Raw genomic sequence first — 21,229 nt, 5'->3', positions numbered from 1 at the left:
ATATTTCTGTTTTGGTGCCAGTACCAAACTGTCTTGATTACTGAAGCTTTGTAATATAGTCTGAAGTCAGGGAGCCTGATTCCCCCAGCTCCATTTTTCGTTCTCAAGATTGCTTTGGCTATTCGGGGTCTTTTGTGTTTCCATACAAATTGTGAAATTTTTTGTTCTAGTTCTGTGAAAAATGCCAGTGGTAGTTTGAGAGGGATTGCATTGAATCTGTAGATTGCATTGGGTAGTAGAGTCATTTTCACAATGTTGATTCTTCCAATCCAGGAACATGGTATATCTCTCCATCTATTTGTATCATCTTTAATTTCTTTCATCAGTGTCTTATAATTTTCTGCATACAGGTCTTTTGTCTCCTTAGGTAGGTTTATTCCTAGATATCTTATTCTTTTTGTTGCAATGGTAAACGGGAGTGTTTTCTTAATTTCACTTTCAGATTTTTCGTCATTAGTGTATAGAAATGCAAGAGATTTCTGTGCATTAATTTTGTATCCTGCTACTTTACCAAATTCATTGATTAGCTCTAGGAGTTTTCTGGTAGCATCTTTAGGATTCTCTATGTATAGTATCATGTCATCTGCAAATAGTGACAGCTTTACTTCTTCTTTTCCAATTTGGATTCCTTTTATTTCTTTGTCTTCTCTGATTGCTGTGGCTAACACTTCCAAAACTATGTTGAATAATAGTGGTGAGAGTGGGCAACCTTGTCTTGTTCCTGATCTTAGTGGAAATGGTTTCAGTTTTTCACCATTGAGGACAATGTTGGCTGTGGGTTTGTCATATATGGCCTTTATTATGTTGAGGAAAGTTCCCTCTATGCCTACTTTCTGCAGGGCTTTTATCATAAATGGGTGTTGAATTTTGTCGAAAGCTTTCTCTGCATCTATTGAGATGATCATATGGTTTTTCTCCTTCAATTTGTTAATATGGTGTATCACATTGATTGATTTGCGTATATTGAAGAATCCTTGCATTCCTGGGATAAACCCCACTTGATCATGGTGTATGATCCTTTTAATGTGCTGTTGGATTCTGTTTGCTAGTATTTTGTTGAGGATTTTTGCATCTATGTTCATCAGTGATATTGGCCTGTAGTTTTCTTTCTTTGTGACATCTTTGTCTGGTTTTGGTATCAGGGTGATGGTGGCCTCGTAGAATGAGTTTGCGAGTGTTCCTCCCTCTGCAATATTTTGGAAGAGTTTGAGAAGGATAGGTGTTAGCTCTTCTCTAAATGTTTGATAGAATTCACCTGTGAAGCCATCTGGTCCTGGGCTTTTGTTTGTTGGAAGGTTTTTAATCACAGTTTCAATTTCAGTGCTTGTGATTGGTCTGTTCATATTTTCTATTTCTTCCTGGTTCAGTCTTGGCAGTTTGTGCATTTCTAAGAATCTGTCCATTTCTTCCAGGTTGTCCATTTTATTGGCATAGAGTTGCTTGTAGTAATCTCTCATGATCTTTTGTATTTCTGCAGTGTCAGTGGTTACTTCTCCTTTTTCATTTCTAATTCTATTGATTTGAGTCTTCTCCCTTTTTCTCTTGATGAGTCTGGCTAATGGTTTATCAATTTTGTTTATCTTCTCAAAGAACCAGCTTTTAGTTTCATTGATTTTTGCTATTGTTTCCTTCATTTCTTTTTCATTTATTTCTGACCTGATCTTTATAATTTCTTTCCTTCTGCTAGCTTTGGGGTTTTTTTGTTCTTCTTTCTCTAATTGCTTTAGGTGCAAGGTTAGGTTGTTTATTCGAGATGTTTCCTGTTTCTTGAGGTAGGCTTGTATTGCTATAAACTTCCCTCTTAGCACTGCTTTTGCTGCGTCCCATAGGTTTTGGGTCGTCGTATCTCCATTGTCATTTGTTTCTAGGTATTTTTTGATTTCCCCTTTGATTTCTTCAGTGATCACTTCGTTATTAAGTAGTGTATTGTGTAGCCTCCATGTGTTTGTATTTTTTACAGATCTTTTCCTGTAATTGATATCTAGTCTCATAGCGTTGTGGTCGGAAAAGATACTTGATACGATTTCAATTTTCTTCAATTTACCAAGGCTTGATTTGTGACCCAAGATATGATCTTTCCTGGAGAATGTTCCATGAGCACTTGAGAAAAATGTGTATTCTGTTGTTTTTGGGTGGAATGTCCTATAAATATCAATTAAGTCCATCTTGTTTAATGTATCATTTAAAGCTTGTGTTTCCTTATTTATTTTCATTTTGGATGATCTGTCCATTGGTGAAAGTGGGGTGTTAAAGTCCCCTACTATGATTGTGTTGCTGTCGATTTCCCCTTTTATGGCTGTTAGTATTTGCCTTATGTATTGAGGTGCTCCTATGTTGGGTGCATAAATATTTACAATTGTTATACCTTCCTCTTGGATCGATCCCTTGATCATTATATAGTGTCCTTCTTTGTCTCTTGTAATAGTCTTTATTTTAAAGTCTATTTTGTCTGATATGAGAATTGCTACTCCAGCTTTCTTTTGATTTCCATTTGCATGGAATATCTTTTTCCATCCCCTCACTTTCAGTCTGTATGTGTCTCTAGGTCTGAAGTGGGTCTCTTGTAGACAGCATATATATGGGTCTTGTTTTTGTATCCATTCAGCCAGCCTGTGTCTTTTGGTGGGAGCATTTAATCCATTTACATTCAAGGTAATTATCGATATGTATGTTCCTATTCCCATTTTCTTAAATGTTTTGGGTTTGTTATTGTAGGTGTTTTCCTTCTCTTGTGTTTCTTGCCTAGAGAAGTTCTTTTAGCATTTGTTGTAAAGCTGGTTTGGTGGTGCTGAACTCTCTCAGCTTTTGCTTGTCTGTAAAGGTTTTAATTTCTCCATCACATCTGAATGAGATCCTTGCTGGGTAGAGTAATCTTGGTTGTAGGTTTTTCTCCTTCATCACTTTAAGTATATCCTGCCACTCCCTTCTGGCTTGCAGAGTTTCTGCTGAAAGATCAGATGTTAACCTTATGGGGATTCCCTTGTGTGTTATTTGTTTTTTTTCCCTTGCTGCCTTTAATATGTTTTCCTTATATTTAATTTTTGACAGTTTGATTAATATGTGTCTTGGCGTGTTTCTCCTTGGGTTTATCCTGTATGGGACTCTCTGTGCTTCCAGGACTTGATTAACTATTTCCTTTCCCATATTAGGGAAGTTTTCAACTATAATCTCTTCAAATATTTTCTCAGTCCCTTTCTTTTTCTCTTCTTCTTCTGGGACCCCTATAATTCGAATGTTGATGCGTTTAATCTTGTCCCAGAGGTCTCTGAGACTGTCCTCAGTTCTTTTCATTCTTTTTTCTTTATCCTGCTCTGCAGTAGTTATTTCCACCATTTTATCTTCCAGGTCACTTATCCTTTCTTCTGCCTCAGTTATTCTGCTATTGATCCCATCTAGAGTATTTTTAATTTCATTTATTGTGTTTTTCATCATTGCTTGGTTCCTCTTTAGTTCTTCTACGTCCTTGTTAAATGTTTCTTGCATTTTGTCTATTCTATTTCCAAGATTTTGGATCATCCTTACTATCATTATTCTGAATTCTTTTTCAGGTAGACTACCTATTTCCTCTTCATTTGTTAAGTCTAGTGTGTTTTGACCCTGCTCCTTCATCTTCTGTGTGTTTTTCTGTCATCTCATTTTGCTTATCTTACTGTGTTTGGGGTCTCCTTATCACAGGTTGCAGGTTCGTAGTTCCCGTTGTTTTTGGTATCTGTCCCCAGTGGCTAAGGTTGGTTCAGTGGGTTGTGTAGGCTTCCTGGTGGAGGGAACTAGTGCCTGAGCTCTGGTGGATGAGGCTGGATCTTGTCTTTCTGGTGGGCACGTCCACGTCTGGTGGTGTATTTTTGGGTGTCTGTGGCCTTATTATGATTTTAGGCAGCCTCTCTGCTAATGGATGGGGCTGTGTTCCTGTCTTGCTAGTTGTTTGGCATAGGGTGTTCAGCACTGTAGCTTGCTGGTCATTGAGTGATGCTCGGTCTTGATGTTGAGATGGAGATCTCTGAGAAATTTTTGCCGTTTGGTATTACGTGGAGCTGGGAGGTCTCTTGTGGACCAGTGTCCTGAAGTTGGCTCTCCCACCTCCGAGGTACGGCCCTGATGCCTGGCTGAAGCACCGAGAGCCTTTCGTCCACACGGCTCAGAGTAAAAGGGAGAAAAAATAGAAAGAAAGAAAGAAAGAAAGAAAGAGGCTATAATATAGTGAAGTAAAATAAAGCTATTATAAAGCAAAGCTATACAGACAAAATCTCCCCCAGAAGCATATACATATACACTCACAAAAAAAAAAAGGAAAAGGGGAAAAATTAATATATCCTGCTCCCAAAGTCCACCTCCTGAATTTGGGATGATTCGTTGTCTATTCAGGTATTCAACAGATGCAGGCACATCAAGTTGTTTGTGGAGTTTTAATCCGCTGCTTCTGAGGCTGCTGGGAGAGATTTCCCCTCCTCGTCTCTGTTCGCACAGCTCCTGGGGATCAGCTTTGGATTTGGACCCGCCTCTGCGTGTAGGTCGCCTGAGGGCATCTGTTCCCCGCCCAGACAGGACGGGGTTAAAGGAGCAGCTGCTTCGGGGGCTCTGGCTCACTCAGGCCGGGGGGAGGGAGGGGTACAGAGGAGGCGGGGCGAGCCTGCGGCGTCAGAGGCCGGCGTGACGTTGCACCAGCCTGAGGTGCGCAGTGCGTTCTCCCGGGGAAGTTGTCCCTGGATCACGGGACGCTGGCAGTGGCGGGCTGCATGGGCTCCCGGGAGGGGCGGTGTGGAGAGTGACCTGTGCTCGCACACAGGCTTCTTGGTGGCGGCAGCAGCAGCCCCAGCGTCTCACACCCGTCTCTGGGGTCCGCGCTGATAGCCGCGGCTTGCGCCCGTCTCTGGAGTTCGTTTAGGCGGCGCTCTGAATCCCCTCTCCTTGCGCGCCGCGAAACAAAGAGGCAAGAAAAAGTCTCTTGCCTCTTCGGCAGCTGCAGACTTTTTCCCGGTCTCCCTCCCAGCCAGCTGTGGTGCGCTAACCCCTTCAAGCTGTGTTCACGCCGCCAACCCCAGTCCTCTCCCTGCGATCCGACCGAAGCCCAAGCCTCCGCTCCCAGCCCCGCCCGCCCCGGCGGGGGAGCAGACAAGCCTCTCGGGCTGGTGAGCGCTGCTCGGCGCCGAGCCTCTGTGCGGGAATCTCTCCGTTTTTCCCTCTGCGCCCCTGTTGCTGTGGGATCCGCGCTGTTAGCCGCGGCTCGCGTCCGTCTCTGAAGTTCGTTTAGGCGGCGCTCTGAATCCCCTCTCCTCGCGCACCAGGAAACAGGGAAGAAAAAGTCTCTTGCCTCTTCGGCAGCTGCAGACTTTTTCCCGGACTCTCTCCCGGCTAGCTGTGGTGCACTAACCCCTTCAGGCTGTGTTCACGCCGCCAACCCCAGTCCTCTCCCTGCGATCCGACCGAAGCCCGAGCCTCAGCTCCCAGCCCCGCCCGCCCCGGCGGGTGAGCAGACGAGCCTCTCGGGCTGGTGAGTGCTGGTCAGCGCCGAGCCTCCGTGCGGGAAGTGCGGGAATCTCTCCGCTTTGCCCTCCACACCCCTGTGGCTGCGCTCTCCTCCGTGGCTCTGAAGCTTCCCCCTTCTGCCACCCGCAGTCTCTGCCCGCGAAGGGGCTTCCTAGTGCGTGGAAATCTTTCCTCCTTCACAGCTCACTCCCACTGGTGCAGGTGCCGTCCCTATTCTTTTGTCTCTGTTATTTCTTTTTTCTTTTGCCCTACCCAAGTACGGGGGGAGTTTCTTGCCTTTTGGGAGGTCTGACGTTTTCTGCCAGCGTTCAGTGGGAGTTCTGTAGGAGCAGTTCCACGTGTAGATGTATTTCTACTGTATCTGTGGGAAGGAAGGTGATCTCCGCGTCTTACTCTTCCGCCATCTTCTCTCCTCCCCTCACTCCGGCTTCCAAATTTGTGTTTTGTTCTGATTTCTTTTCATATTTTAAATATTCACTTCTGTACCAGAAAAAAAATCTTAGGCAGAATAAAAGTGAAAGTTATAAAATAGATGAATTAAGGAGTGATAATTAGCTTTGCACAGTTTGATTTAACAAAATAATTCTTTTAAATAGAGAGGGTTCTCATGGGGCATTTTAATTATGACTTAACAGAATGTTGCAGCTTGAATTGACGTGAGGTGATCTTACGCACCTTATTCCTCAGATAGCTGAGGGAACTCAGCCTGAGAAAAGGAATCCAGGCCCAAAATCACACTGGGAGTTCGTGGCAAAGGCAGAATTAGAACCCAGACCCCCCCATCCCCTGTCCACATGCTCCTGCGTCCATGCGTAGGTTTACAGGCCGCGGAGAGGTGCGTGGGCTTTTCCAAGCGGTTAGTGCTGTCACTTACCCCGAAACGCACACGTTGACAAAAGCTCCCTCCACTTCTGGACCACAGAGCTAGGTCCCCCAGGCTAAGCAAGCAGAGAGTAAGGCTTTTTCACCGTAGTATGCCTACATTACACCCTCCCTATTGCCATGGTCTGAGCTTCCCACCTGTTTTTCCTGGTGCAGGGGACGCTGCCTAGGCAGATACTGCAGGTGCCCCCTGCTGGCCAAATCGAATATCACAGGCCAGTCCGCCCTCCCTTTTACAGATTCTGGTGCTGTCTCCAGTGGTTTAAAACCTGTTCATAGATATGGGGCTGAAGTAGAGCAATTCTCCACATAGAGGGGAAGGAAAATGCTCCATGAGACTTTGTCCTGTTCATGCTCAGTTGCGACTATGGCAATCAGAACTGCACCCACAAGATCCTGAAAGTATGAAGCCCAGGTAGTGAAGCCCAGAGCAGTGCCTTGAAATTTAATGTGAACAGACATCACCTGGGAATCTTGTTCAAATGCAAATTCTGATTAGCTGGGTCTAGGATGGAGCCTGGGATGCTGCATTACTAACAAGGTCCCAGGTCATGCCAATGCTGCTGGTCCAAGGACCACACTTTGAGTAGCAAGATTGTAGATGGAAGTGCATGGACTTTGGAGTCAGAATGGTCTGAACCCCAGGTTTTCCACTTACCAGCTGTATGATCTCAGACAAAGATGGTTAAGTCATCTTGAACCTTGAATTCTATGTCTGTAAAATGGGCATGCCCACGCCTACCTCACTGGGTCTTGCGTGGATTGTATAAGTACCATATATACCTACCTAGGATGGTATGCAGTATGTCATGGATGTCCAGTAAATAGTGTCTATTACCATAATGTGAGTTTTCTCCCAATAGGTTCATGTCCTCAGCAGCTTACTGCTCGTGGGTACTGCTAAAAGGCTTTGATTTACGCAAACATGTAAATCATAGCATCTCAAACTTATGGACGTCACAGTTTCATTTATTAGACCCTCACTGCCAAGGTTAGATCTACTTATACTTGTAAACCCTGAGGCTTTTGGTCAGTTAGAGCTGAATCCTTAACAGTCGTCTCAGGCGTCCCTGATGAATGTACATCTCTCACATCCAAACTGGAAAGATACCGAAGAAGTAAGATTGATGCCTCATCGCGACACTGGAGGTGAGCCGTATTTCACATGTGCTCTAGGCAGACACTGGAACGTGACCTGCAGATAAAATCTTCAGAGAAGTGTGTAGGAAGAGACTTAGTGCTGCGAGCTGGAGGGTCTTGGTTCACATACTAGCATCAGTGTTCTGTCACTGAGCCACCTCAAAAAACCCTCTAAGTTATAGGAGCCTTAGTTTCTTCATCTGTAAAATGAGGTGATGAAAATAATGCATCCAGATTAAATGCAGAATGTGAACTGCTTTGAAAAGGATCATCCCCCTTACCTTGGTTCCCCTTATGTGAGGGAAGTTAGAATTCAAGGTAAATTAGGACCCTTTCTCCACAATTAGTTCTGGACCCAAGGACCGAGGAATTTAGAAGCAGCAGATGTTACAGAAATACTTGTTTGTAATTAAAATATACTGTGGTTTATTTTACATCAAAGAGTTTAGGTCACGAAGTGTCAAAAGCCCATTCCCCCCATCTGGGTTACATTTTGAAGCAAAGACTGATTGAACTAATGTAAAGCCATCTCCATAGCAGAGCCTGTAAAAAGCCTTCTGCCCTTGCCCTCTCCATCCCACCCCTGACTCCATCCCCAATAACTCCAAACTCCCAGATCCTGGTGCCCTTTTATACCTCTGCACCTTTTCACGTGCCTCTCCCTTGTCCTTTTCTTCAATCCTCCCCAAACTTCTGACTCAAGAACCAGTCAAGGCTCTTGCTTTCAACAGAATCTTTCCCAGGGTGACGTAAGCAGTAAAATCACATATCAGAGGCTATCAGGGAGCTGACAGAATCAGCTAGAGGCTGGAGAGAGCAGCTGGGCAGGTGGAGGGAAATTGAGGAAATCACAGTCAGAACCACAGCCAAGACTTCAGAGCAAAACAGCCAATGGACGACCCCTCTGCTGCCACCACCAAGCACTGGAAGCCGTAGGTATGTGCACCACCCATGCCACCCCCCTGGAAGGCTGGCCCTGCCCCCGCACTGCCGCCATCCCCGACCCAGGAAATGAAACTCAGCAGCTGCAGTGCAAGTCCCAGACAGATCTGTCCAGTTGGGTAAGTCTGGGGGACTTTGCCCTTCTTACCAGGAGGGCAGGAAATGGGGATATTGGGCTTTTCAACTCCTGTGGTGGAATCCTGCATTCCAGCCAGACACACTCAGGTAAAGAGCTCAGAAGCCAGGCAGCCAGATGGATAACAGATACAAGGCTACAAGTCTGGCATCACAGTGGTGCCAAAACTTCCCTGGCACGCTTTTCTCTGTGTCCCCGAGCTGTGCTCCCAGCACCCCTTAAACTTGATTGTGTGGTTTTATGGTTTTCTGACTAGGTTTCTGTGACTGCCTTAGGACAGACTCCCAGAAAAGCAGACCTTGGGAGGAGAAATCACGTACAAGTAATTTAGGAAGGAAGCTCTCCAGGGAAGATATGTGAGGGAGTGGGGAAACGACACAGGAGGAAGAGAAAGCCAAGCAAGGGGGAGATCTTGGGCGAAAGTGAAGCGGATGGTGCCTTCAAGCTGAGCCCCACAGGGGACCTCAAGAGCGTAAACTACACCTCAGAATTGGCTCAAACCAAGGCAAGGGGCTGGGTTCCCACACCTGATGCCCAACAGGCATTAGTTAAAGGCAGCCAGGGTTGAAGAAGGAAGGTATAAATATAATCCAAGGCACATCCTTGCAAAGTGGCTTCAGTTGCCCTAGCACAGCCCTCCAAGAAGAGCAGCAGGTGCGAGCTATTGAAAGCATGATGTTGACAGCAGCAACGGTAAAATGGGGTCTGAGGGGATGGGACGGAGCTCCGACGCTGTCTGCTCCAGTGACCCCACTAGACTGGGAGCCCCCTCGACAGCACTGCCTGTGACTGATTTGTCCCTACGTTCCCAGCACCCAACACAGGCAGGAGCTTAGGAGGCACTGAGGAAGTGTTCAAAAAGTGAATAAATGCTGGCTAGAAGGGGCATTTTGCTTTCGGGGTGCAAAATGAAGCAAAGGGATGAATGCAGACCCTGATGGGAGGCAAGAAGGCAAGGGTCCGGGAATTCCAATCTGGGATTTATAATCCCTTCATTATCTTGCAAGTCCTGGCCACACTGTCTCAGACAAAGGAAAGAAAGAATTCATGGAGTTCGCAAGGTCAGAGGGCCTTCGTCGTCAGAAAGTATTACATGTTGGGTGAGCACTTGTCTCTAGAAGGGGAACAAGCATTTGGAGTTCTCAGACACAGTGGCCCACAGCTACCCATCCCCTTGGGAAGAGGCTAGAAGCTGGAGCTGACACAGATGGCTTCTGAAGTCACGTATGATACCCAGAGGACATGGGCGATTTGCCATAGCAGCTCACTTCTTGTCGCCTACTAGCAGGGGAAAGGCAGGACTGGACAGGCTTGTAAGCCCCTGACGGATGCGCTTTCACAGTAGAGTCCCCAGAAGAATTCATCCAGGCTGACTCTGGAGAGAGAGCTATTTTTAATCCTATGCCTTTGAATTGTCTAACCTCAGAGAAAGAGCAGCAGAGCCAGTGGGGCGGGGGGGGGGGGCAATCTCCCCCTCCCATTTTTGGATAAGAAGAGGGTGCAGTGATTTAGCAAAGGCTTGATTTGGGATGCTAGAGACATCTGGGTCCTTCTAGTCTGAGGCATAGATGGTAGCCCCGGGAATGTGGCAGGGCACCAAGAGAAGGGACCACCAAGTAAGGCCCTCCCTTAGGGTCACCATGGCCCAGGTCATGTCATCAGCAGGCCAGTGCTTAACAGCACCATTGGCCTCTGGAGTTAAGGGCCACCGTGATGGTTAATTTTATGTCAACTTGGCTGGGCCACAGTGCCCAGATATGTGGCCAAAGATTATTCTGGACCTTTTTGTCAGGGTGTTTTTGGATGAGATTAACATTTAAATTGGTGGACCTTGAATAAAACTGGTTGTCCTCCATGATGTGGATGGGCCTCACTCAATGAGTTGAAGGCCTGGATCGAATAAAAGACTGACTTCCCCTGAGCAAGAGGGAATTCTGCAGCAGACGGTCTTTGGACTTGAACTGCAATATCAATTCTTCCCTGGGTCTCCAGCCTGATGGCCCACCTTGCAGATTCACATATATAAGTATAAAGGCTACATGGAAATGCCCAGAAGGATGGAGTCAGGCAGTGTCACAGAGTCTCCACCGACCTGGATAGAGAGAGTTCAGAAAGCAGACAAACGTTTTCCTGTGTGGCTTACCTAGAGGTGCTTTGAAGCCAGGGCAAGACTATCAGCAGGTACAGTGTGAATCTTATGGCTGGGAACTCAAAGGAAATTTCTGCCAGGGTCCAGCAGGAAGACAGGACAGACCTCAGAGGTAAGGTAGGTCTAGATGTACCAGTGGGTATTGACTAGGATGGAACATCTCCTGAAAGGTAGACCCCCAGCAGCCCCATCACACACCAGGGTAAGTCACAAATCCCCCAGTGCTGTAAATCCATCCTGGGAAGAAAAGGGATTGTGAAGTGACTGACTTTAACCTGAAATAACCAAATTTTATTCAGAAAATGGGAACTTGATATAAATTAGGTTCAATTACAGAAAATTAAAGTGGCATCTCTTGCACAGCTACCTGAATTATGAAGATTGTAAGTGTCATCCATCATCACAAAGACAGCATGTCCACACTGTCCTGTGCCCCACGGCGGGGGTGGGGGGACACTTAACCTCAGTAACATAGACTCCATTTCCTTAAAATAGACTAATGCAGAGGCCCCAGCCCAGACCCAGGTGTCAGCATCTCTGGAGTAGGAATATTATTGTCTATTTGTTTGTTTGTTTTTAAGATCCCTGGAAACTGCTTTAGATCTTCCTGTTCATTCCCAGCATGTAATTCTGTGCATAGACAATTTACTGGCTGGGCAGACATAAGAAGACAATTGAGGTCCTTTCCCCCTTTGCTAGTTTGTTTCCTTTTTGTTGTTGCAAAGTTTCAGATACAGTCAAATTAGACTCTGCCTCAAGTCCAAACTGTAGTTGCGCTTCACTTCTTCCTTCTAATCTGCCATTCCTTCTAATCTGCCAGAAATTACACTGGAAATGTCATGCCATGCTCAGATTAACCAGTGAGGAAGTGGCAGCAGTCATTTTGAATGGCCATCCCCTCGTTCTGCCGAAACCATAAAATAACTACACGGAGAAACTGGACAGAGCTGCCTGGTGGGTGGGACCCAAAGTCTCCACAGTGTCCCAGCAGCAGAGCCCTGGCTTCCAGCCCCAGAAGGACCCGTGCAGGAATGCTGAGCCACAGGTTCAGGTGAAGAGCCCCTAGGGATGCCCAGAGTGCACTGACTGCAAGTGTGTGCTTTCCTGATGAATCGCCCATGTCTCCTACCGTTACTTTGTCTTTGGAGACCCAAAAAAGGAGAAACTCTACACTGTGGGAAAAGTGAAGAAAGTTAGAGGAAGTGAAATAAACCTTTAGCTAGAGACTTCAAATGATCACAGACAGAAATGTACCAAGAATGGGCTCATTGCTAAGAATGGACCTGAGATGCTGGAAAGTCCATCAAAAGCAGCATAACCAAGGAATGTCAGAACACAGAGGATGTCAAGATCCGCCATCCTGGGGTCCAGTGACCACCACCAGGCTGTCTATCTCCTCAGGCACAGAGGGAAATGTGAGGGTCACCTCGTGATGGAGGCACTGAAACACTACAGCCAAGTTTAAAAGCTGGAGGTTGGGTAATGAGATATGGCTTCTGCCTTCAAAGCGAGAGAAAGAGGTCCATTAACAGACTTTGCAAATGGACCTAGAAAGGTGCCAGTGGTGGATGGAACAGGAGAGCAGGCAGAGACACTATCTCTGAATATGTGAGAGGACCCATGGCTGGCAAGAAGAGCTGGGACACCCTCGGACTAACTTTGCCCCCAACCCAATACACTCTTGGCCCTTCCACCTTGGGGGGCTGACTTGTGTAGATTTCACCAAGAGTTTCAGACCCTCTGGCTGTAGGCTGATTCAGCCACTGGGGTGCCCAGCAGAGATTAGAAGGAAGGAGGAGGGTGAAGGCAGGGTATTTATTTCTTGCCCCAGCTGCCTCCCTGCAAGGTCACCTGAGGCTGGCTCTGTCCCTGGACACAGTCCTGACCTGCTCACAATGGCCATCTGTATGCGTATCTCCCTCCTCATGCTGTAACTGCTCTCCCCGACAGCCCACCATCCTGAGGGCCTGTGGGGTAACAGCTGGGACGCCACCAAGCCACACACAGGCCACTGCACTTTCCACTGAGTCCCCTACACCCCCCACCTTTGTGAATGAAACCTCATCAAATGGCCCTTTGTTGAGGCCCCCTCTTCTTTCCTGTTGGGGCCCCAGCTAATATAGGCACCAACAGCCTCTCGATCTTTTCTTGGCCATTCTCAAGTGTCTGTGGAAAAAGACAAATTACAGATGCAATGGAACAAAAAAGAAAATGATTCCATCTGCAGACGAAAAAGACAAGACAAAAAGCTTGTGAGAACCTATGAAATGTATCTCTAACTTTCTCTCCCTTTTAAGTTATCATTGTACTTGAGTACAATTGGTTAAAAATTAGTGTTCAGAGGCTTTTTAAATTGCTGGAAGAAATGGTACCTCCCTTAAACCAATAATTGAATCGCTTAATTGAGAACATAAATCTCATTGTGAATACTGATCGTTTCTCTTAAGGGCTCTGTGTGCTACACCTACCAGCCTGGGCTCCATTGTTTTATAGACGTGTCAGGTAAGTGCTTTTAACACAAAGTATTCCTCCCTTGGTATTACTAAGTACTAAAAGTTAAGTTGTTCCTAAAATGATTTTTGCGTTTCTGTTTCAGCTATGAGTTAGCGTCTGCTTTCTAAGGTTAAGAATGTTTCTAATGCAGAGCATCATTAACTAGTTTTCCAATGGTGCATATGTTCAGGGAGTCCATGCCTCTTGAACAAATTGCTAAGCGATTAATGGAAAATGATATTTTGTCAGGCAGACTTGGGGAAGTGTCTTGATTTATTCCTAAAGTAATGTGTTAGAGTCAGGCTCCGGGCTACTAAATCACAGACGTTTTTATGGATTTTAGTTATTTGTTTGAATACTAATTTTTGTGTTCAGCGTACTATTTTGGTTGTTCTGTTTGTTTTTGTTTGCTTGTAAGCCATAAGTGGTCTTTACTTTTCAAGAGTCCTTAGAAACTGGAAATGAAGAGAGAGGTTCCATTAGCTCAAAGAACTTTCCGTAGTTCTGTTCAACAACCAACTACCAGTAGAAATACGAGGCTGGAAACAATACACATGCCACATATAAGGGGGTGGGCCCCCCACCTTATTAAATTGCCCAGCAGCTGCTCAGGGGGAAAAGAATCACTAAAGAACGGCAAAATGAAAGGCAATAATTACAGCCAGTCAGAGCAAGCCAAATGGAAAAACACACCAAAAATCCATGAAGATGTGAGAATAAAAAAGAAATTAACCAGAGTCATGCCAGCACAAACAGCAAGGTGTAATATCGATTAAGAGAGTCAAGAAAAGATAGATGAGGAACAAAACAAGTTATGGAAGGTCTAGGCAGAATTTTTGGGCAACACCCAAGTTATTGGTACAGATTGCTCTTGCCCCATAGGCTTGCAGGAGTGTCCAAGGCGCTTGGCTGATGACTGAGAATCTGAGCAGAATGTGTCCCTTATGATGAATTTGGCTGTGCAAATGTTCAGTTTGTGTGATAAGGGAGGGGTAGATTACCGTATGCTAAAGAGCCCCCCCATACACACACAGCCCGAGTTTGGTTCTGAAGGACCCCGTGGATCATAGGGGCTTTTAAAGCTTTTTCCCTAGAACATACACACACACACACACACACACACACACACACACACACACACACACACACACACTTATGCACTTTCATGCCTCCATACCTTGGCTTGTGCGAATTTTTTCCTCTTCCTGGAAGCCTCTTCTATTCTTCTACAGTTTAAATTCAGATTCCTATTGGTGATCCCCAATGAGTTCCCCTTCCCTCTACACTCTGCTGCCACCTCCTGCCTGGGTGGGGGATGAAAGAGGGGGTGTCCACAGAGGGGAGAAGCCCCTTGGTGAATGGGTTAAGGGTCCACCATAGACCAGCTCGGCTACCTCCTCCTTCTACAGACCGTGGGTGCTCTTGAGGCCTTTTCTCCTTCAGCTCCCCTCTAGGGGGTCCCTTTGATTGCTGGACCTCTGACATTTGTGCCCCCAGGACAACAAATTTCCCTTCAGAAGAGTAGCTGGCACAACCATTTTTGAGTCTGTCTCTGGCTCTGCAACCTCACCTTCCTCCACTTTACACAGTTTCCTGGAGTAAGAGCTCATAGCCCAGCAAGTCCACGAGCTTACCCTGTGGGATGACGTTATAAATGGACATGGAATATTGCCCGGAACAGGGACTCATACAGCTGCTCTCAGCATGGTCAGTGGAAAGGAGACGTTCACCTCTTGTTAAGTGTTTATTGTGGACCCCACGCTTTACAGGTATCATCTTTTTAAAGCCTACCAGCTAAAGCCCTCTTGGAACACACATATAACCAAAGTTAGATTTATTAGCTGGTTGAGGCAAGGGGGGGCACATACCAGATAATCGTGGGAGCTAGGAAAGATCACTTGTTGAGATGGGGGAGCTGAAGTTGATCACAGAATGACCTTGGCAGGGATTGGTCAGAATCTGTAAACTAGGGAGTTGCTGGAACACCCAGGAGTTCTTCAGAACACATGAGTCATGCAGATACGCACCCATGTTCACAGCAGCGTTACTCACAACAGCCAAAAGGTGGAAGTAACCCAGGTGTCCATCAACAGAAGAATGGATAAACAAAATGTTGTATACACATACAATGGAATATTATTCAGCCTTAAACAGGAAAAAATTCTGACACATGCCACAACATGCATGAACCTTGACGAAATTATGCTAAGTGGAATAAGCCAGGGACAAAAAGGCAAATACGATATGATTCCACTTACATGAGGTACCGAGAGTCATCACATTAATTCAGACAGAAAGTAGAATGGCGGTTGCCAGGGGCTGGAGGGAGGGGAGAATGGGGAGTTATTGTTTAATTGGTTCAGCTTATCTGTTTTGCAAGTTACAGAACAGTTTTGCCAAAATGTGATTTTTGTTTAAATTCTCAGTTCCCCCACTTCAGACTAGCTGTTAGCAGAGCTTTTTTGACTTTATCAGTCTCGTTTGTTTGTTTGTTTATTCCTCTTAACAACTGAAAGTAGCAGATTCAGGATTCCAACCCAAAGTAGTCATGATGCTCAGCCTGGGCTTTTCAACCGTGGGGCTCCCCTAAAGGTGAAAGCAGCCCTTTGAAACTCACACAGCCCATTTGTCCCCAACCCATAACAAATGCGATTCGACAACACTGACTATTCCAGGCACCATAAAACACATAGGTAAATGGCATTACCTGGCCTCCAGGACCTCCTCACAGGCTGAAGGGCAAAACAAATACATACACAGTTAAGTGTAGGGAAGTATGGTACATTCTAGAAAGCAAAAGATCCTGCGCCCTTGTAAAGTATCTGTATAACCGTGATAGTACTTGCTTACATTTGGTTAAAATTCTTTGACAAAGAAACCAGCCTCCTTTTTAATTACTAGAGATGAGATGAGTTCCATATTTAAAATGGGAACATGTAACACATTTACTTAGGTTTCTCTGACATATTTTGATTTTGATGGTGTCAAAATCTTTCCTAAGAGTAGAATTTAGATAAAGCAGAGAAAGAAAGCAAAAGAATCCCTCACCTATGCACCATAATTTAAAGCCAGGGTCGGCAAACTTTTTCTGTAAAGGGCCAGGTAGTAAATATTTTAGGCTTTGCAGGCCATATGCAGCCAAAGACTACGTAAACAAATAGCAAAGCTGTATTCCAATAAAACTTTATTGGTGAACGCTGAAATTTGAATTTAATGTAATTTTCACAGGTCATAAAATATTATTCTTCTTTTTAATTTTTTCCAACCATCTGAAAATGTAAAAACCACTCTTGGCTCTCAGGCTGTAGAAACACAGGCAGAGAGGCCGAATTTGGCCTGCAGCTCTAATTTGCAAGGCTTGCTCCTCGGATTGTAGCTGACAGTCAAGCAGCATCACAGCGCCCAGGAGCTTGTTAGAAATGCACAACTTCAAGCCCCACCCCAGAGCCGCTGAAGGTCATTTTAAGAACATCACGTGTGTTCGTTTGCACACCCCGGTTTGAAAAGCACTGGTGTAAGTTCTCTGCAGACTCCAAAGCCAGCCTGATGAATCCCAGTGCTGTAATACAACTTCCCAGAGAATTAAGTGGCCATGGGAAAGTTCTGGACTTCTCCCTGCCTCACTTTCTCCACAGGTAAGATGGAGATGATAGCATTGTCTCCCTCATCATAGTTGTGAGAATTACACATACGCGCTCACGCACACACACACACAGAACTTAAACAATATATATTTGTAGTTTAATCTCAGTCTCATGTTATGTTATTTTCCCAGCCACACTCTAGAGAGACAGGCATTGTGGAGAAACTGTGGCCCAGAGAATTGGAGACACTTGCTTAGCGTCACAAAACAAGAGTCATTCTGCCTCCAAATTTATGCTGAGGATAATGAAGGATTTAAGGGTACAGGAGGGGGCATACTCCCCAGGCACTCAGGTCTTCCTGCCCCTGTGTCCCTTCTAAGGATCCCTTCTCAGTAGCCCTTTTCAGCCCGTGCTTCTTAGATATCCCCCCCACTCCCCAAGTGTGCAGGTCCAACTCTACCACACAGGGACCTCCCCGAATCTATACCCCAAGTTATCCTTTCGTCCCTTGAAATTTATCTTCCATTAAGTTGCACAGTGTTTTTTACACCTTCTCTTTCTAGTTATAGATTGTAAATTTTCCCTCTGCTGAGTCTTGTAGCTGGCTGACTGTTTTTCATTATATTTGTAGGGCTCAGGGAAAAAAAAAAAAAAGACAATTCCTTTATTTGAGAATCCTGACATTTATTAGCATAATAAAACTCTCAAGATGAGATTGCAGTTTTTCCAGACAGTAATCTCATTTGCAGGACAACTTACAAGGAATTTATTTTAAAGCCAGGTAAAACCTAAAATCTATGAGACGTGCAGAAAGTGCAGGCCCCAAATAAAAGGAAATAAATGTATTAGGCATGGAAAACTCAGCTGTTGTCTCTCACATGTTAATTAGAGGTGACAGGAACAACAGCTTGGGGAATCAGGTTCTCAACCCATCTTGGTCTACTTTCAAAGCTGCTTTGGAGTGAGAACTTTCTTCTTGTTAGTTTCTTCTAACACCTTGAAATTCATCACATCGTATCCCCCTGACACATCCCTGCTAAGCATGAAACTGTTGCTGCTGTTAAAGCGGTTGTCATCAGCGATACCCTCCATTTGACAGAGCTTTCGTATTTATCATTTAACTGACCTGCCAAAAGGCCATCTATAGCGATGGCCATATAGAAAATTCTCTCCTCAGTTATACTGAACTTTAGTGAGGTTAAATAACATGAACAAAGTCACATGGTTGGTAAGTAGCAGCCAAAACTCTAATTTGATTCCTCTGAGTCTAATGGAAAGAAGGTAATTTTAATAATAATAATAATAATCAGATTTTAAAGCACTTTACAGTTCAGAAAGCAGGTTCCCTCCATCACTTTATTGCATTCATTCAGGGGCCTTGTGAGGCAGGTAGATAGGAGGGAGGACATGGAGTCAGCATGCAAACGGGATGGTATTGAGCACGTTTGTATGATGGGTCCTTACCCTGGCTTCCCCAAAAGGCTGAGCCTGCAGCAGATGCTTATGCGCTGCTGCTTCACTCAGGAGCATAGTCCCAGGGGAGCAGGAGAGAGAGAAAGGGGAGTGAAGCAGAGAAGGAGGAAGAACACACAGGAGGGGGTGGTACTGAGCTGGCCACTGCTTGGTTTCATCGTGACTAGTTGCTCAGTCTTGCAGGACTGTCTTGATACGTCTTGCATGTGAAGAACTGCCTCTCAGAACAGTCCCTCCAGAAGGGAAGAGGAAGGGAGAAGAATTGATCACCATCCTCTGTCTCCCATTGATCAAAGGTTCCCCTCATGGGGAGTTAACCTCCAGCCTCTCCTTGGCTGCATGGTGTCTTAATGCCTCTGCAGTAACAGAAGAGTGGCCCATAGCACCACACGAGGCAAGGCACCATTGGCCGATCAACACGGTGGGGAAGAGCAGAGCCCATGCAGAACTGGTTTCAGCGGTGGCAACTGGAGTGAAACAAGTGGCCAAGGTGATCTGAGGAACAGGTGAGGCAAGGGGTGGAGTAGAACATAAGAGATGCTTGATACAACTATCAAGTAAGGTAACCAGTTCATTGATGGCCATAGAGTCCATTCATCCTTTTACTCCCACCAAATACAATGCTGCCAGCATTATTATACTAGTCAGTTTCAGGGTGAGATTTGAACCCAAGTCTTCTTGATTCTAGAGCTTAAAATAATCCTATGGTAACATGCCATATACAAATATATATATATATATATATATATATATATATATAAAATCTGTAAATGTAAAATACGAGTATGCACAAATAGACACCATCGCTGAAAGTTATTGAGTTACTGGGAGAGTCTTCTTGTTAATATGAAGAACATACTCAGTATAAATGGACAGTAGAATCAAAATCAAAAGAAGTAGGAAGGCAGAGGTAATCATTTGAGTAACCTGCATAAACAGGACCACATCCTAGAAAGCAAAGGCCTTATCAGATGTCTACAAGCCATTCTTGAATTTATAATTCCCCCTGGGACTTAGGCATATCTGTAGGAATACGTGAAACCACTGCCTCAATATTGCAAAACCAGGGCCAAGATATGATTCCAAGACAGAGGAGGGATGGCAGAAGAAGAGGGAAATACGAAGGCAGGGCAGTATCAGTCATCTCTTCTGGAAGCTGAGGCTCAGAAGCCTTAGGTAATTCCAATGATAATATCAATGAGAGTGACAATGAATATCATTTAAAACACAGTATCTATGCCTTCCATATAAATCCTTTACAATATTTCTTCTCTAATCTCCATGACTTTATAAACAGTGACAAATAGAAAATAACTTACTAGAAATCGTTGCTGATGAGTGTTGGAAAACTTTCAGAAGAAGTGCAGTCATTCAACAAACATTTATTGAATGTCTACCATATGTTAAATTCAGAGTTCGGCACTGGAATTATTTGTATAATTAAGACATGATCCTTGTATTCTAGGAATTCAGTTTAGGGCAGCCATGACAAAAAGGCTTCATCTTCTGAGGTTGTATCTAAATTTTTCAGGAAAGAGTTGCATCAGCTATTAGCAATTTCTGTCCTGGGCACTGGGTCAGGAGCCAGCAGCACATACACCATATATTTCATATTCCTTGAAATATACTAATCTACTTGTCCCTCTGGATGGTGGTGGATCTTCCAGAAGGCCATAAGGATTTGAGCTGGGAAGTTCTTGAGTTCAAAAATAGGATGCCCCACGGAGTCCAATTGAGAAGGGGGAAAAAAATCATTCAAACAACAGATGGTAGTCTGGTGGGCTGTCCCTCTGTCCACAGGGTTCCTGCAGCAACTCTCCCCCTGAAACAGTGATAATTTCCTCCTAAAAGGAAAAAAAAAGGAAAATTCACTTATAATCAAAAAAAGGAAATAAAGGTCCACCAGAGCGAGACCAGTTCAAGATAGAAAGACTAAGAATATGTACCTGCCTCCTCTGCATTCAAATTTATAGAAATGGCATGGAAAAAATTGCTTTTAAAAAGAAATAAATCCATAAAAGCATGGGAAAATAAGGAGGACCACCAACAGAGCAAAAATGTTGGAGAATACTTGAAAATCAAAGGCAATACAGGATGAGATTGTCAGAGGAGTGAATGTGGGGCAGGGGCAAGAGCAAGTGTCAGTGGGACAGGCTGGGGAACTCCAGGTGGCAGAGGTCTTTGCCTCAGGCAGGTCAGGAAGTGAGGAGAGGCATGCAGTTCCTTGGGAAACCAAAGAGATCCAACTAGTTCAGACATCTCCACGCCCAAAGATGAACTACTCACCATCAACTCCATCCCTCGCTTCATGAACAGACTGGATTTGGGAAACAGGGACTATATCCACGGATGGATAAACAGGAATTTCAAAGTTCAAAGATCCCCTCAAAGCCCCAAATTTATAAACATTTAAGGAAGATCATAACCATAAAAGAAAGATGCCAAACTCAACAATTGAAATGACTCCCAAGAAAATATCAGGTTTATAAAGCAAACAGAGTCTTTAAGAAATGCGTATTAATCTCCTCACTGGAATAAGAAGATAAATCATCCATGAAACAAGAATGGACTATTATAAAATAAAAGAACCAGTTAAAAAACCTGGAAATGAAAGGGATGCCCATTTAAGTTAAAAAAATTTTTTCAGTAGAAGACCTGGATAGCAGAATGGACGTAACTAAAGAGCAATTTAGTCGCCGGAAGAATTGACACATCAATAAGAAAGAGACATCTAAGTAGAAAAATGGACAAAAGACATTAACAGACAATTCACAGAAGAAATCCAATTGGCCATTAAACATATGAAAAAATCCTCAGTATCAGTGGTAATCAGAGGAATGCAAGCTAAACAACGGTGAGATACACTGTCTGCCCATCTTCGGGGAAAAATTTTAAATGACTGATAATCCCCAGTATTGGCAGCAGTGTGGGGAAACAGCCTCATAT

At 44.7% G+C, this 21,229-nt stretch overlaps 1 protein-coding gene and 1 long non-coding RNA gene across 5 annotated transcripts in view; one reads left to right on the top strand and one right to left on the bottom strand.

Annotated features, from left to right (window-relative positions):
• The window catches only part of LOC309635489, a 456,622-nt gene that overhangs the window by 214,465 nt on the left and 220,928 nt on the right, over positions 1 to 21,229 (top strand). The window lies entirely within an intron of this gene.
• Positions 15,057 to 21,229, bottom strand: part of SH2D4B (SH2 domain containing 4B) — an 81,944-nt gene continuing 75,771 nt past the window's right edge. For all 4 annotated transcript variants that reach the window (XM_082406759.1, XM_082406757.1, XM_082406756.1 and 1 more), the window contains one exon: positions 15,057 to 20,127. In XM_082406759.1, coding sequence (XP_082262885.1) covers positions 20,039 to 20,127 — 89 coding nt within the window. In that variant the 3' untranslated portion in view covers positions 15,057 to 20,038. The remainder of the gene's footprint in view (positions 20,128 to 21,229) is intronic.

This window comes from Balaenoptera borealis, assembly GCF_965194805.1.
Source record: "Balaenoptera borealis genome assembly, chromosome: 10".
Taxonomy (NCBI): domain Eukaryota; kingdom Metazoa; phylum Chordata; class Mammalia; order Artiodactyla; family Balaenopteridae; genus Balaenoptera; species Balaenoptera borealis.
The sequence above is the reverse complement of the archived record's forward strand: the minus strand, read 5'-3'. Positions and strand labels throughout refer to the sequence as shown.